This window comes from Nannospalax galili, unplaced genomic scaffold (assembly GCF_000622305.1).
Source record: "Nannospalax galili isolate Female #2095 unplaced genomic scaffold, S.galili_v1.0 scaffold63, whole genome shotgun sequence".
NCBI classification, from domain to species: Eukaryota; Metazoa; Chordata; class Mammalia; order Rodentia; family Spalacidae; genus Nannospalax; species Nannospalax galili.
The window spans coordinates 1,908,373-1,926,699 of record NW_008355272.1 but is presented as its reverse complement, the minus strand read 5'-3'; the positions used below and the strand labels follow the sequence as shown (position 1 = coordinate 1,926,699).

General features: G+C 38.5%; 1 protein-coding gene and 1 pseudogene across 7 annotated transcripts in view; one reads left to right on the top strand and one right to left on the bottom strand.

Moving 5' to 3' along the window:
- Positions 1-18,327, top strand: part of Akap13 (A-kinase anchoring protein 13) — a 370,808-nt gene that overhangs the window by 93,437 nt on the left and 259,044 nt on the right. For all 7 annotated transcript variants that reach the window (XR_003846961.1, XM_029555684.1, XM_029555683.1 and 4 more), the window contains exon 2: positions 14,712-14,755. Coding sequence is in view for 6 of the 7 variants with exons in the window: in XM_029555684.1 (XP_029411544.1) it covers positions 14,723-14,755 (33 nt within the window). In the remaining variant the exon portion in view is untranslated. The remainder of the gene's footprint in view (positions 1-14,711; positions 14,756-18,327) is intronic.
- Positions 1,331-2,563, bottom strand: LOC115067570 (annotated as a pseudogene).

The window sequence follows — 18,327 nt, the reverse complement described above, 5'->3', positions numbered from 1 at the left end:
TTTTTTTTTGTCTCTGTAGCATTTTCATCTCATGACATTTACAAATTTCTTCAATTTGAAGTTGAAATCTGTTGTTATATATGTGTTTGTCCAATTTCCAGATTACTTTCTAAATTGTCATCTCTTATTTTTCAATGCCATTGTTTTCAAGACATTATTGTGGAATCATAATATTGAAGGCAGTCTTTATCCTCAAGACATGGGAACCATTTTTGTCAGTTAAAAGCTAATATTGACTGCTTTTCAGCATCTGTTTCTGACCTCTCTGCTTTCACTTGTACAATTGATTTGATAATGCTTTTGTTATATAATGTGTCCAAGCTGTGTCCCTGTGATGTCCCTGTAATCTGTGGGATAGCTGCTGCAGATCCTGGGATTCATCCCAGCAAGGTATCTTTAGGTTTTCCAGGTGATTTATAATTGATTTAGCCCATTAGGCCACTTAGTTTTTTGATGATAGAAGTTAGGGAAGATGGAGGAAGTATAAAGGCTTGAATATGGCAGTCTCTGTACCGGATATCTATTTTAACCCCTTCAGAAGTAAATTTACATGTGGTACAGCTATGTATGAATTTTCTAAATTTAAAATTTATTCTTACTACCGTAGCGATAAATGTCAGCACTTAATTTATGGGCTTTCTCTCCCTTGTTTGTGCCTGTAGGCCACTTACAGTTCATTTCCTTTGGGTAACAGGATACAGCTGGTGGCAAAATTCTCACCTGTGGAATGGTCTTTGGGAGAATTTTTTCTCCATATAGATGTTTGCAAAGCAGCAGAAACTTTATTTGCAGAAAACCACAGGCTTTGTTAATACCGGAAGAGCACTGAAGAATATGTTTGTGTGTTCCTCTTCCTAGAGGTGCTGTCCATCATGTGGAAGCCTACAGTGTGAAGTAGCACCCAGCATTCCCTTTAGCTCTGACAGAATTCAGTCAGAAGATGCCCAGTCTCCCAGCCTATTCCCTGTCAGGTCTCTGGCAGGCTAGCCAGTTGCTTCAGGCTAGGTTTCTAGCTTGTCTTTAATGAACTATTAGATTAACCTTCTGGGACTAGATTGATCTTGAATTTTTTTTTTTCCACAGAAAGTATTTTTATTTCACTCTCATTCCTTGTATAGGAATAATATGTCTATTAAGTTAAAGAGAAAGGATAATTCAATGACAGAAATATCCACATTTTTTCATTTAAAATATAAAAGTAATTTACCCACAGACAGCATCATGCCTACTAAACATACTAGAACCTTATAAATCCTAGGGTTTAATTAGAAAAGTCTCTCCTTGCTGCCAGCACTGGCTTTCCTGAAAGTTCTGTTGGTCCTGAAACTGTTTACCACATTGCTCGCTGGATGCCAGAAAGTTGCCCGTGGTCAGCTAAGTGACGGAAGACTATGAGACTAAGCTTCCATCGCTGCTTTATACCACAAGGACGGGATGTCATAATACACCTATTTCTGATTCTAACAGGACAGCTATCCCGGGGAAGGGCAGCAATTTCTTCATCAGCCGTTTCCTGAAGGCCTTTTGGCAAAATGGTATTCTTCCTAAGTGAATTGATCCGCAGCCTCTCGTCAGCATGTTCATAGACCATTTTTTGTCTCTTCACATCCCACGCCATTTTCCAGTCTACATGGTAACTTTGAATTTGTCCTGAAGCTGATGAAGGAACCACCTGCTGGATTTTGATAGTTTTTTTTTTCTTGTTTTCTTGATTTTTGGGGTGGTGGGGGGGATGAACTTGTAGCCTTAGGTAGGGATCCCTTACATCAAACTATGGCACAGAAATTCAGATTAATTTCTTTGTCATTAATGTTCATATCAGGTAGTGGTGGTTCTTCTTTTATTCTTTGACAACTTCATCCATGTTTACAATATATCTTGATTGTACCCACACCAAACTCCCCCCTTCCACACTCCCCCAGAAATCCCCCAATATATCCCCTTGTTTGTGTTTGTGTCCCCCATCCTCTTTGGAACCAACTAAATTCAGTTAATGCTGCCTGCTAGAATGTTGACTTGTCCCATTGGCTGAACTTTGTGTGTGTAACCGTAGGCGTAGGCTGCTGTGCAGTGACCAAGTGACCATGGCATGTCCAAAAGACAGCATTTCACAGCACCCCTCCTCATCCTCTGGCTCTTAGATTATTTCCTCTCTTTCACCATGTTCCCTGAGCCTTGATGGAGGGAGGGGGTTGTGTGTGATACAAACGTTCCTTTTAGCTTTCGGTATTCCATAGTCACTCTCAGCACTGACCAGTTATTAGTCTCTGTATTGCTGCCCACTGCAAAAAGAGGCTTCTTTGACTGAGGTTGAGAGCATCACTCTTCTATAGGTGTAAACCAGTATGTAGAAGGCAGATTGACAAGGTGTTCATTTAGCAAAACACCCTTAGTAGGTCCCCACCCCCACCCCCCAGGCCCTATGACCTTCCCAGGTTTATACTACAAGGCATGGATTTCCTCCTGTGGAGCAGGCCTCAGAGCCATTCAGAAAGTGGTCGATTGCTCCCATAACCTTCACGCCACCATTGCTCCAGTAGGAGCATCTTGCCTGGAATGGCATTATTGTAGCATGCAGGGTTCATTGCTAGGTAAGGCCATTGACATCCTTTCTCTCCCAGTGGCCTGCACAGCACTTTCTGGCACTATGAAACTAGCCCAGTAAGGAGGAAGTTTGAAGTTAGTTCTAGCTTGACGTCTCTCTGCAGCTAAAGTATGGTGTGGTTTTGGCAATAGGGTTTACCATCTAGTTATGGTGGGCAACCAAGAACATTGGCAATAGCTTGTGTTGTTTTGGGGACTTCTGGGCTTTCTTGACCAATAACTCATAGGGAGGCATCCCATGCTTGACAGAGTTTTAATAACTCATGTCTTCTGAAAGTAGGTTTGTTCACTCATGCTAGGTAGTTTATGTTCAAACTTTTTAAAAAATTATATTTTTAAATGACAAAGAAGTGAGTTTCCATAAGGCTTTTTCATACATCCTTGACTTTGGTTAATCCATCCCACTCCTCTCAGTTGTCCCCCACCCCTTCACTCCCACCTTAAATTTTTTTTTTAAATTTATTTTCATTTTATGTATATGATTGTTTTACCTGCATGTAAGTGCACCTGTGTCATGCAGTGCCTGCAGAGGCCAGAAGAGAGTGTTGGATCCCCTGGAACTGGAGTTATAGCCAAGTGCTAGCTACCATGTGGGTGCTGGCAACTGAACCTGGGTCCTTTGCAAGAACATCCGGTGCTCTTATCTACCTATCCATCTCTCCAGACCCTTTTTGATACACTTCTATTTTATATGTGTGAGTGTTTTGCCTGCAGTTATGTAAGTACACTGGGGTTTTCTGGAAGAGCAGCCAGTGCTCTTAACTGCTAAGCCATCTCTGCATCTCCACCTTTAAAATCCAGTATTCCCCATACCTACTTTTGTATTGATTGATTCTGTCCCCTCATTAGTTAAGGCCTGTTCCTTTTCCCTCTCATGTACCCTTTCTGTGTCAGGCTTTTCTTTAGTATTATTTGGGGACTCAGCAGTATACCAGATAGTGTGAGATATATATGATAGTGATGAGGCGGATTATACAGAAAACATTAATAATGTGGCAGATTAAGCTATCAAGTTGGAGAGAGAAGTCAAATACAGAAACAAAAGAGAAAATACCATACTGTAACAGTCTGCAGATTTTATATGTTAGGTTATCAGCCAGCAGGGGTAGTGAGCCTGAGCAAAGGCCTCAAGACTGAGCTGAGGTGGTTTATACAGATGCAAGAAAGAGGAATACTAAGTAAGTCTGTGTGGATAATGGGGAGGACCCTGAACACTACTTAGAGGCATAGGAAGGATAGATAGCAAGGACAGAATGAATGGCATCTAAGAACTCCCTAATGATAATTGGAATATTTAATAGAGTACAGATCTTTAGCGTTACTCTTTTGGATTAGCGCTGAAGTGGTTATCATGCCATTCATACCAGGTAATAGGGACAGGAACTTACTTTGTTGAATATTATCTTATTACCTACCACTATCATAAGTGTTTTGTTCACTTTTATTCTTATTTGTCTCCATTTTATAGATGAGGAAGCTAAAAGCAGTGGAGCCCTTCCTGCAGTTGGTGTCCTTAATCCTAAACAGTGCATGCATAGATACACACAGCTAGGACAGCTATTAAATTAAATATATTGCTTTTATACCAACTATGGATAAGATAATTTGGAGGATAGAGACTCTAGAAAAACTAAGGAAGGTCATATGTGTCCCCTAAACTGATCACATTTTAGTTTTATACTTCTTTCTCCCTTTCTTGAGTCTTGGAAGGTTACTGTTTAGTACTGTGTTTAGTACTGTTCTTTGATACCTCAAAGAACCGCTTTACAAGATTGCTTACTCCAGTGTAGGCAGAAAGAGTGTTATAGAATGAAAAAGTTTTCAGAAGGTTGAGTCAGTAGAGTGTGGCCTGGAGAGATTTTCTCTGGGTGATGAGGCTCTGGGCAACCTGTACATAAGTAGAGATGGGCAAATTAGCAGCAATTTCTCCCAGGGGAGCTTGCTCTGTTCTGCCGCTGAGACTCCTTTTAATGACAAGGTTTTGTGGCCTATGGGATCTGGCTAGGGATACTTAGGAGGCCTCCAGTCCCTGTGAAGAGCATCCAGAAAGTCAGCTGTTAACTTAGTTCACTGTAGAGAAGCCATGGTTGTCACCCACAACGGGTTCTTGGTTTTCTTTGTCTGGGTAAGTTCAGGCTATAAGGCTGCACACACCTTCTGTCAGTACTGTTTATGACTCTGAGCCTCCAGTTATGACTAGCACAAATTTGAGCTGAGCTTAAAGGGAAAAAAAGGCAGAAATTTTTGACAGCATTGGTGTTTGCATGGCTATAATTTCTTTAGTATCCAGCCATATCATAGCAGTTTGTTTCTTCTTTCCCTTTCTTGGTTTCTAAGGCCAGGTAGCTCTGAGGTATGCATATCAATATGAGTATTTCTTCTGACTCATTTCCGATCCTACTTTGCTTGTACTTACGTTGATCAGTGTCATGACCAACAAGTCATTGTGCTATCATGTCTTGTACCTGCTGCTCTTCCCACTTTGTGCTTTTTCTGTGTTCACTTAGTGAGACTTGCCTTTAGTTTTCCTCTTCCAGTAATCTATACCTGGGCACCTCTCTTACAGAGAGTGTATTGGACATTGATCTCTTTCTGAGCATTATTACTGTAATTTAATTGCCTGTTACATGTATATATTTCTCAATAAATTGGTAGGTGCCACATATGATTTATCATGGAAGCTCATTTAGAACTCATTTAGAACATGAAACATTCTAGGGGCTCAGAAAATGAGAGTGTTTTTCATGATCTTTAGGTGCCAGACTTTTTAGTTGTATGGTCATAAGAAAAAGTGGCCCTGAGCACAGATAAAGTTAATACTATTCTCTCATGAATTTCAAAGTAATCTCTTAAAATGAATATAAAAATTTTCTAATCTTTAATTTTTTGGCAATAGTGAAGATGTAATCCAAGGCCTCATACTTGCTGGGCAAGCATTCTGTCATTGAACTACATAGCTCTAATCCAAAATTGTGATTTTTCTAAAAGTTTAACTCAGTTTCTTTATTTATGATTTTTAATTACTGTGGTAAGAATGCCAATTTAAAATAATTATGAGGCTGGAGAGATGGCTCAGCAGTTAAGAACATTGGCTGTTCTTGCAGAAGGCCCGGGTTCAAATTCCAGCACCCATGTGACAGTAACTCAGTTCCAGGGGATCCGACAGCCTCTTCTGTCCTCCATGGGCATTGCACAACACGGTGCAGTTACCTACATGCAGGCAATACACGCATACACATAAAATAAAAAATAATAAATAAATTTTTTAAATTTAATACACATGATTAGAAGAAGTATTTCATTACAGCTTTAACATATTCAATAACAATTTCCAGAGCAAAGATACATCTCTTTCAAAAGTGGCTGTAAATTTTTAGGTTCATGGTTGAATTAATGCAGTTATACAATATTGAACTCAGTATAAACCCTGTAAGACATAAAATTGAATGAGTTTTTAACCTTTAAAAAAAGATCTCCATTTCATTTTAAAATATACTGTTTCCTACAGACTCATTTTTTAATGCTACTCACACTTAGATGTGTTCACATGTATCTCTAATCTCTGTGTATCTGATGATTACTAATCACAGTCAGCTACATTCCGATCCTTGGCACCTGAGTATGGATATAAAGTCATCAAGTAGATTTCAGTGGTAATGTTTATCACCTCTACTAATTAACATGAAGTAAATTTTTATGCTTCCTCCTCAAATATAACTTGTTTTTTTAATTTATTGATTTTGTGTGTGTGTGTATCGTACAGAACATTCCAAACAATCTTATTCATCTATATACCCACTTCCCAAATGGTACCCTCCCATAGCCCCCTGCCCCACTGGAGCCCATATACTCTGTCATTCCTGTTACTGTCCACTGTATTGTCGGCGCCCCCAGCCATTCCACAGTGCTTGTCCATCTGCTGAATCTAGTCAGTCTATCGAGCCTTGTTTTAGGCTTGTTCCTCATCTAGCAGCAATCAGTTGTCAATATTCCTTTAGATAAGATTGGGGTCTGCTGTTCATTTTCCCAGTTCTATGCTGGGTTACTATCTGGGAGTCTCTTGGGCCACCCTATCCAACAACTCAAAGGAAGTTATCTCCTGTCTGGCATTGTTTCTTGTTATGTAGCCTTTAGCTATACCTATGGACTCTTAAAAAAATTATATTGAACCCATTAATCTTTGGTTATAGTTTCCTTTTGGGTGTTTAAGGCCATAGAGTTGGCCCAGATAAACCAATTTATTATTACTCTTAAGGTCATTTGAGGATCTGTTCCTCAGGGGTCACATGGGCTTGGAAGGAGCCCCTGGCTCCTTTCTTTTACCAGTTCTGTCTATGTGAAGATAAGTCAAAGGTCCTGCTCGATCATGGCTGGCTTCGCTTGGAAGCATGGAGGAAATGTTTCCTCTGTGTTGACCCTCCTTTTTGTAGATTGGACACTAGTTCAAGTCCATCTGGTGGGGTCTCCATAGCCTCCTTGATCAAAAGGACATTGCATGACACAGGTGCACTTACATGCAGACAATACACATGTACATGTTAAATAGAAAATAATAAATAAAAAAAAATATTATAATTACTATTTTGGTTTGTGCATCAGTACTTGCCCTAAATTCATTATTATTTTGCCAGTTGGATAGTCCATCATTGACACAGAATAAATAGATGTGGGTGTTTGGGATATTTTTGTTTATGTTTTAATTTACTAGATCCATTTGTTTCTGTGTTGAGTATTGTATTAGTCTACATTGGACTCCTCAATGCATTCATATTCTGCCTACCTTCTATGATTTACTGGGTACTCTTGCTCATTTGGATCAGGGAGTGATGGTGTCCCGCCACCCCCCTCCCGTCACATAGTTAATAAGAACTGTATCATGTGATTCTTGAGTAAAACAAGGCTAACTGCCAAGTTAACAGAGTAGTGGATACATGTTATGGAGCTCATCATTGTTTTCCAAAAGAATAGGCTGTGCTTCTGGAGCAGAGACACCATCAGGTGTAATCTCTTGATTTGGACTCTTTTTGGAAGGCAGGATCTCACTATTTAGCCTTGTCCTGGAACTCACTGTGTAGACCAGGCTGGCCTCAAGCCCACTGAGATCCGTCTGCTTCTGCATGGACGAGTCTTGATTTGAACTCTTGATTGAGAGCAAGAATGTGTGTTATTTAATAAAATTTTTAACTGATGCTCAAGTGCAGTGAGGTTCAAGAATCAGTACCTAAAGCTATTTACTCAGTTATTTATGAGCTTTAAACAGAAGAAAAGCATTCATAAGTCCTATAAATGTTTCCAGTTTTATATATGTGTGTGGGTGTTAATTGTGTGTACTTATATTGTGTGTGTAGTTATATGTATGTACATGTTTGTATAACTTAATGCCTTTAACAGGAAAACCCTATTCACATTATATATTCTGCAACTTTTCCTTTTGTTTGAGAATTCCCTGTTTCTACCTACAGCTTCCCCAACTTCCCCAGCTTTCCCAACTTCCCCAACCAGTACATAACATGTTTATAACACTCAGCCTATGATCCTAGGAATGTGGGAAAGATTGTTTGGACTCTGTTATTTTCCATGAGGAGGAGCTATACATTTACTCTTTTACAAGAATCTGGAGCATGTGTGAATTGTCATTTGCATGTTTAGCTCCACCATAAATTTTTGTAGATTTCAAAGAATTGACTGTAGTACAGTCTTTAATATAGTCTTCGGCCAGGAAATGAGGCAAGAATCTTCTGTATATACTTGGATGAACCCCAAACAGCGCCCCTCTTCTGTTAGGACTGGGGGGCAGATCCGGGGGCTGGGGTGGGGATTTTATTTTTAAAACCATGTCAGGTTTGTCAGACCTGGTCTTAAAGAAGTGAGTTGAAATCACCAAATTTATAAGCACTAACTAGAAAATGTGCATTAATTACCTGATAATGATGTTAGTCCTGTGGAAATCTACCCCCACTTCAGGAATGCTTAATACAGGCTTAGAGTACTGTATATGACTTACATTAATGTATTAATTACTATGTATGGGTGTACATAGTTTCATTTTAATTGTCTATAGAAACCTTTAGTAAAGATTGTAGTTGTTTCTGTTTGTTTTTCTTTTGGTTTGGCACATTTAGCAAACTGCCTTTCTATTCGTTTTCAGTTTTGTTGTGATAATGTTGAGTGACACAGGACTTAAAATAGACATATACTGTATATAATGTTCTCTTGCTGAATCACAAAATCAATAATCACTATTTGTTTGAATAGTTATGGGAAAAGGATAGACAATTTAGGAAGGAAAATTCCCTATAATCTCCAGAAATGCTTATAGTTACTGTGATGACCAATTTTCTTTGTCACCTTGACTGCTGAATTTGGAATCACCTAGGGAGACACACATCTGGGCATGTCTTTGAGGAAGTTTTCAGAGAAGTTTAACTGAGAAAGGAAAACCCATATTCAATGTGGGTTGCACCATCCCCTGGATTGGGGTCCTTGACCAAATGAAAAAGGGAAAGGGGAGAAGCCAGCTGAATGAGCACCAGTATTCATCTCTCAGCTTCCTGACCGCAGATGTACTGTGGCCAGCTACCTGATGGTTCTGCTGCTATGCCTTCCCTGCCATCGTGTATTGTATCCTCACAAATTGGGCCAGAATAGACCTTTTTTCCTTAAAATTCTTGTCAAATATTTTTGACAAATATTATGTAACTAATAAACTTACCAGCTCTTAGTATTTGTTACTTCAGATTCTTTTCTATGGTTATCATGTTGTTATTTTAAAATTTAATTTGCATAACAGTCTATTTTAAGAGATTGTCAGGAGGTATCTCTGGGTACCTGAAACTTTTCATTCAGTATTTCATGGTTTTCTACATACTTTACATGGTTACTCTGCATGCACGGAGACTTATGAAAATATAAGAGGAAGAAACTGGTTTTTGCTCTGTATCTGATGATTTGCTTTAGGTGTTGTGCCTGAATTCTGGGCTTTAATTTTTTTTTTTTAGTAGAAGCAGGCATTATGCTTTTTCTATAAATAAAGACACTGAGATGCAGACAAATGATTTGCTCAGGTCTTAGAATTAATTTGTAGAGAATTGGGGATTTCATTTGATTTCATGTCAAGAGAATGTTCTGCATTTCCCTGTATCTTTCCTCTATTGAAACTTTCTATTTTTTTTTTAAAGTTGATAATGTATTTGAGACATAGGAAGCCACTGAGTGGGGGACACATTGCTTCTTGGACTTACCAAGAGGTGCCTTAGCTTTTAAAAGCCAAGGGTTGTCATACTTGGCTTGCTGGATGAATCGAGCATGCTGTTTCTTTTTAAAATAAAGTTCCTTTTTTTTTTTTTTCCTTAAATGCAGTTACATTTGTTCCTTTACATATTGTACTAGAGGCATATGACCTGCAAAAACTTTACATATTTGCAGCCTGGTCCTTAAACATAATATTTACTGAGCACTGCTGTGAACATCAGTTTTAATTTAGGTGTACTCTTTGTAGCCTTTGAGGTTTTACATTCATTTGCTCAGACACATTGATTGTGTTGGTTCCCTCTCCATTCAAATCAACCATATAGCCATATAACTTCAAGCCTGAGATCTTGTATAGTTGTTGAATTTTTACATGCTCCTTTGCAGGCAGCATTAATTTCAAAAATTCCAAAATGTTTTTCATTATTTTTTGTAAACATTGCAAGCCCAACTCTGGTACAGTCTAGTCATGGTGTTTGTACTATACCCTATGAAGAAAAGGTAGGTGGTAATTTAGATCAAATTACAGGAAGGATTGATTTTATGGCAGCTGTTTTGCTTCTCTACAACATCATAGGAGAGTCATGTGTGGACATGCAGGAAGAATGTTAGTTTATAGGATTGAGACAGTTGCTTTAAAAGTGAGCAAGTCTTGTTTTGACAAAGTGAATATGTCACTTTTATACAACAGTAAACTCTGAACAAAAGCACTCAATTGCTATGCTGCTTATTTCACAGCCTTCACATTTATGACTCATTGCAACTCTAGTTGGTTTTACTGTTGAGTTATAGATTTGGTAAAGTATACTTAATATCACATCATTTAAGTCTCTGAGTCTTGCCCTTTCTTCTTAGTCTTTTAAATGTCAATCTCTTAAAATATTTTATTTATTATTTTTCTTTTATGTATATGAGTGTATTGCCTGCATGTGTGTAAGTGCACCCATGTTGTGTAATGCCCTCAAATATCAAGGGGTCATCAGATCTCCTGAAACTGGAGTTACAGATGGTTATTAGCCACCATGTGATGCTGGGAATTGAACCAGGTCCTCTGCAAGAGCAGTCACTGCTCTTAAACTGACGAGCCATCTCTCCAGCCCCTAAATGTCAGAGAATCTACAGTTTGTATTTTTCTGTATTGACTCTTACTGATAAGCAGCTTGGTTAAACTTGTGATGTGTTTTAGGTTACTGGCTAAAGAAGAAATTGTCACTCTTTCCCCGCCCCTTCGTTGTTGAGACAGGGTCCCTGTGTAGTTTCAGCTGGTCTGGAACTCACAATATGTAGACTAGGCTGGCCTGGATCTTACAGAGCTCTGCCTACCTCTTCCTCCTGAATGTTGGGATTTAAGGCATGCACTGTGCATGGCTGTGTTTTCTTAATATTCCTTGATGAAATTATTAGACGTTAATACCACTTTTCACTAGCTGTCCTTTGGGGAAGCCTTGATCGAAAACCTGTTGACAGGGGCTGGAAAGATGGCTCAGGGGTTAAGAACAATGGTTGTTCTTGGGGAAGACCCAGGTTTGAATCCCAGTACCCACATGGCAGCTAACAACTGTCCTAATTCCAGTTCCAGGGGATCCGACAGCCTCTTCTGTCCTCCACAGGCATTGCATGACATGGGTGCACTTACCTACATGCAGGCAATACACACAAACACATAAAATAAAAATAATAAACAATATATTTAAAAAAAATCTGTTGACAAAATAAAGACTTTCACTTGGCAAAAAAGGAGAGAAAAACCTGTATGTTGGTATCAAGACCAACTTATATATTGGTATTTGAATCTGGGCTCTCTCCTTTTTTGTCCTTGGTGTTAAATAATCTTTGAAAGACTTTTTTTTTTCAATAGTGAAATGGGGAGAACAGTATCTTCTGTGGAGTGTGGAGAAGAAATAAAACATGAAATATAAAGCTCTGATAATTAATTTTCACCTCTTAAGAGTTAGCGTTTAAGAAGTCTAAAAATTGGGGGCTAGAGAGGTGGTTCAGTGGTTAAGAGCACTGGTTGTTCTTGCAGAAGACTCGGGTTCGAATCCCAGCACCCACATGGCAGCTAACAACCATCCATAACTCCAGTTCGAGGGGATCTGACACCCCCTTCTGTCTTCCTGGGGCATTGCATGACATGGGTGCACTAACACACATGCAGGCAATATACTCACACACTTTAAAAGAAAAAAAAAAGCCTAAAAACCCTCTGAATTTATATCCTTTTCTGGAGACTTCTGGTCATTACTTTGATTACTTTGGACAGATTATTTTCAGCAGCCTGCATTGCCAGCATAACAATGGTTTGGCTCTTTGGCCATTGTGGGAGAGCAGACACTTTGTTATCCCTCTTTAATCCTTGTTAGAGGGTGTGTTGGTCTGGCTTTGCAGTAAGTCTAGATGAGTTCATAATTCTGCATGGTTCAGATAGCATCAGTCTTTCCTTACATCTATATGAATTTCACCAGTGCACTCATCCAAATACAGTGGCAGCCACTCAGAGAAGTTGATATTAGGATCCTTACACAAACATTTTAAGTTTGGCAAATCATGCAACATAAGAGGGCTGGTAAGTCACACTACTTCTTCATTATAGATGCCTCCCATCCTTATGGATTGCCAGAGTGCTAATTTCTATGTCAGTGTAACTGATACTTTTTACGGTGTCATGGCAGAACACTTCATAAATTAGTCAGAGCATATTGACTCATAAATTTAAAAGTTCTTCTAATTTTGTGTCTCAGGCAAGTCTGAATAGACGCTGAAAAGCTAATTAAAAGACAAGTAGTTTAAAATTAAATGTCTGTTTAGTACATTGAGAAAGTATTCAAGCTTGTCAGTCTTTCTAAAAAGATTTATTTTTATTTCTTTATTTTCAAATTATGTGTATGCATGTGTGCTTTGTGTGGTAGTATGTACACAGGAGTCCAATTTCCTAAAGAGGCCAGAAGAGGATCTGGGTCTTGGCAACTGAATTCTGATCCTCTGGAAGAGCAGCTGTATTAGTTACTTTTTTGTTGTTGTGATTAAAAAACCAACACCAAGGCAACTTACAGAAAGAGGAGTTTATTGAGTTTATGATTCCAGAGGGATAAGAGTCCATCATGGCCAGGTGACATGGCAGGAGTAGCCAGCGCAGAGAGCTGAGCACTAACATCTTCAAGTAGGGACAGGGAGCAGAGAGAGAAACCAGCTATGGGACATGACTGTGAACTATCAAAGCTTACCCCCAGTGACTTGCTTCCTTCAGCAAGACCGTACCTCCTGAACCTCCACAAACAGTGCCACCAACTGACCAAGTATTCAAATACTTGAGCTTATTGGAGACACCTCATTCAAACCACCACAGCAGCAAGTGCTCTTAATCATTTTTCCAGTCCCCAGTCTTCCTTTTTAAATCTGTATTTACTATTAGACTCTCATGGTTTGAAATATACTTAACCTTTCTATTAAAAAAAATTTGCACTTTTCTGATTGTTGTTTTCAGTGATTTTAAAGATCTGTAGGTACAAAATCATTAAATTAAGTCAGGCAGGGAAAAAAAAAGAATGTGCCGAACCATGAGATATCACACACACACACACACACACACACACACACACACACACACACACACACACACCTCTCTCCCTTGAGCTGTGAGGATATTTAGAGACAAATTTTAAATTGTACATGGTCGCAAAGATGCCCTTTGCTTTGAACATTTGACTGTTGAAAACCTCTAAAGTCTTGGAGTCTGGATTCCTTTTTATTCTTAGGCTTTGAAATCTGTTAGACTGGAAGATGTGGAAGTTTACCTACTTTTTTTCACTGTGTGAATGACATTACTCATATTGCTGGTGTGTTCCTTAATTCACCTTTTATGAACAAAAAATACTTCAGATGAAATTATAATGAAGTCACTTGAATTGTCTTCTTGGACTCTAGTGAAGATGAGATCATTTAGTATTCAAATTCGGGTTATTCTGCAAAAGATCTACCATTCTGAAGTTCTAATGAGATTACCAAGTTAAACTTTTAAGAGCATACTATTCTTAATTTCTTTAAAAAATGTATCATACTGAAAGCCTTTAAAGTTCTTAAAAGGTTTAAAAAATTATTTTTATTTTGTGGGTGTGAGTATTTTGCTTGTGTGTATGTAAGTGCATCCACATATGCAATGCCTACAGAGGCCAAAAGAGACCACTGGAACCCCTAGAACTGAGCAATTGTTTGTTGCCATGTGGGTGCTGGGAACCAAACCTGGGTTTTCTTCAAGAACAGACAGTACTCTTAACTGCTGAGCCAGCTCTCCAGCCCCCCATATAAGAGCGTGCGTGCGTGCGTGCGTGCGTACGTGTGTGTGTGTGTGTGTGTGTGTGTGTGTGTTCATTTAGTGACATAAATAACCTGGGAATTTGGCCATTTAGCTGTTAGAGGCAAGCTGTAGCCTCCCTTATCTGAGAGAAGGGCAGCAAATGAGAGCTTTAGTGATCTTCTTGTCACCTCCTTTTAAACCCAGACTTGTAGTGGAATTTGGGGAAAATCCTCTGGTAAAACAGCATTTTGTGATTTTGGGAGATTATTAAGAGTGCAGCTGATGACCCTTCCTATGAGAGTGAAGCCTTTGGCTTTTAGTTTTCAATTTTAAAATTTCCCCACCTGAAAAGACAGAGTCTGTCTAGAATATAAAGAATTCTGCCATCCTTGGACTTCTTGTCTTGCTAAGGAAAGCTGAGTATATAACACTCTGATTTGGGATTGTCCTCACAGAGCTAAGTGTGATGTCTAGGATTTTAGGTGTTTGGGTTTTTTTTTTTTTCTTACATTATGGTGACAGCTTTTGATTTTATTCTCATCTATTATTTCTTCTTTATTTTCAGTGTCCTGGGTCATGAAACTTAATCCACAACAAGCTCCATTATATGTGAGTAAATAATGATTGCTTTTGATTTTGTGCTTATCTGTATTGTTTACTTGCTAGAAGCAGCTCACAATTGCCTGTGGTAGAAATTAGGAAAGAAAATGTTGTACATCTACATACAGCTTTATTGATGTAATAAACTTTGGAAATTGAGCTTGATTTAGTAAGTACACTAAATCACTAATATGTGCCTGGAACTGAGCTGAGAACAAATAATATCTTAAGACTTGTGAAATAATCTAGTCCGGGTTATAGGATACACATACAATTCAAATTGTTCTGCAGATGGTACTGTGGCTTCTTATTTTTGTCTTCAGAGCATTCCTGTAAAAATAGAATGGAGATCTTGCCATTTGAGTTACTGTGTGTTACAACTAGGTGGCACCATGACATTGGCTAGAGTGCTGCTTACCTTGGGTTCTTAATACTCTAGTTAAAGCTGGTGTATCGTTTTCCTAAAGTGAGTAAATTATAAAGTGAAATGGATGAGTGGACAAATCCCAACTGGACAGGTAATCTCTAAATGGCATCTTTCTTACTGCTGTAAAAATTGACTCTGTTGGGGTGTTAAAAAGTATCTGTTGGTGAGGAGCAAGCCACAGCTGTGAAAGGCTAGTGGCTATTATGTTGTTATCGTTTGGGGAAAGGGAGAATTTGCTCTGTAATAGGATTTGAGTTACTTTGAAAAAGCACCCTTTAGTTGGTTCACAAGTCTTCACAATTCATTTAGAACAAAAGACAGATGTTATATGAATGAGATGTAGTCTCTCATGACTGATTGCCTATCTGTGGAGAAATGTCTGTTTCTATCCTTTACTGTGTAAAACTTGAGTTGTTTGTGTTAATGAGTTGTAAAAGTTCTTTCTATGTTTTAGAAACAAATTCTAAGTTTGGGATTTGCAAAATTGCCATTGTATGGGTTGAAATTTCAATTTCTTTTTCCTTTTTATAAAATACGTCTTGTATTTATTTATTTTATGTATCTGAGTATTTTGCCATGGAGACCAGAAGAGGGCGATGGATTCCCTGAAACTGGGGTTAGAGAGGGTTGTTCACTGCCGTGTGGGTTTAACACTAGTATGGAACTATGGAATGTTGATGGATTCCCTGAAACTGGGGTTAGAGAGGGTTGTTCACTGCCGTGTGGGAATGTTTTGCAAAAATTATTTGCAAAAATTATTTATGGTATTGTGAATAATAATTGTAAAGCAGAGAGTAGTGGCAAAGATATCAATTAAAATCCTGATCTTCCCACTGTGAACCTTGCAAGATGTATGAGTATTTATAGCACCTTGAGAGTACCTACTTCAAACAGATATGTTTTAGATAGAAAGAGGTGAGGTCTGAATATGTTGTGATGAAGTGACATACCTTGTGATTTGAGCTTGAGTTTTGGACTTAGACACAGAAAGTACTATACCTTGTTACATTTTTGAAAAGCTTCAGTCTGGGGGCTTGGGGTGATAGTTTAGTAGGTAAAGCATTGGGAACCTAGGATCATATCCACAGCACTCCTGTAAAAAAGCCAGGTGTGACTGGAAGGTAGAGACAGGATGATCCCAGGGTCTTGCCAGCTAAGGTGAGCTCCAGTTTTAATGAGAAATTGGGTCCCTTATGAACGTCTGCTTCCTACTGTTCTTCTCTTTCAGGTTCTTTCTTTTCCTCTACCTCCCTGGTTCCTTTCCATTATCCTAGTTCCTGTAGTTACGTCTAGATACATACTCACTTATCAGGACTTGGTTCTAGAATCCACGTATGAGGGAGAACATACATCGATTTTTTTCTGAGTCTGTGTTACTTCACTTAGTATAACAGTTCTAGTTCCATCCATTTACCTGCAAATTTCATGATTTCATCTTTCATTGTATAAATGAACCACATTTTCATTATCCATTTGTCATTTGAGGGACACTTAGGTTGCTTCCATCTCTTAGCTATTGTGAAAAGAGCAGCACCAAACATGGATGTACAAGGTTCTCTGCAATAGGATGAGTTCTTTGGGTATATGCCAAGGAGTGGTATAACTGAGTCAAATGGTAGATTCATTTGTAATTTTTTAAAAGTGCTTCACACTGCTTTCCATAGGGGTTGAACCATTTTGCAGCCCCATCAGCAGTGTTCCCTTTTCCCCACATCCTCTCCAACATTTGGTATCATTTGTTCTCTTAATATTAGCCAGTCTGACTGGGGTAAGATGAAATCTTAAAGTGGTTTTAATTTGCATTTCTCTAATTACTAGTGACGTTGAACATCTTTTAAGATGCTTCTTAGCCATCTGTACTTCTTCTTTTGAGGACTCTCTGTACAGCTCCTTAGCCTATCTTTTAATTGGGTTACTTCTTGTCTTGATTCACTGTTTTTTGAGTTTGGTGTATATTCTGGATGTTAAACCTCTGTCATATGTGTCGCTAATGAAGACTTTCTCCCATTCTGTGGGTTTTCTCTTCACTTCCCTGGTTGCCTCCTTTGATGTACAGAAGCTTTTTAGTTTACTGAGGTCCCATTTGTTGATTCTTGCCCTTGTTTCCTGAGCAGTTGATGTCCAGTTTAGAAAATCCTTTCCTACACCTATATCTTGTAGGTTTTTCCCAATATTTTCTTCTAACAGTTTCAGAGTTTCAGGCTTTACATTGAGGTCTTTGATCCATTTGGAATTGACTTTTGTGCAAGGTGAAAGATAGGGGTTTAGTTTCATTCTTCTATAGTTGGAGATCCAGTTTTGCCAGCACCATTGGCTGAACATGCTGTCTTTCCTCCAGTGAATGTTCTTGGCCCCTTTGTCAAATATCAAGTGGCTGAAATGGCATGTACTCATCCTTGGGTCTTCAATTTTGTTCCATTGATCTATGGGTCTATTTTTGTGCCAGTACCATGTTGTTTTTATGACTATACCTCTGTAATACAGCTTAAAATCTGGTGTTGTAATCCCCCCAGCATTGCTCTTAGTGCTCAGGGTTGCTTTGACTATCTGAGATAGTTTGTCCTTCAGTATGAATCTTAGGATTTTTTTTTTTCCAATTCTGTGAAAAATGTCATGAGGATTTTGATTGGCATTGCATTGAATCTATAAATGGCTTTTGGTAGGATGGTCATTTTCACAATATTAATTCTTCCAATCCATGAGCATGGGAGGTCCTTCCATTTTCTGATGTCTTCCTCAATTTCTTTCTTTAAAGGTTTAAAAATTTCATTATAGAGGTCTTTATGTCTTTGGTCAGGTTTATTCTGAGATATTTTATTTTATTTTTTTGCAGCTATTGTGAAGGGGAGTTTTTCCATGTACTTTTTCTTTGATTGCTTGTTATTGGTATGGTATTGATTGCTTGCTATTGGTTTTGTAGGTTAATTTTGGAACCTGCCACGATATTGAACGTGTTAATAATTTCTAGGAGTTTTCTGGTAGAATTTTTGGTGTCTCAGATAAAATACCATATCATCTGCAAAAAGGGATAATTTGATCTCTTTTCCAATTTTTACTCCTTTAATTTCCTGCTCTTGTCTTATTGCTATTGCAAGAGTTTCAAGCACTGTGTTAAAGAGAAGTGGAGATAGTGGACAGCCTTGTCTGGTTCATT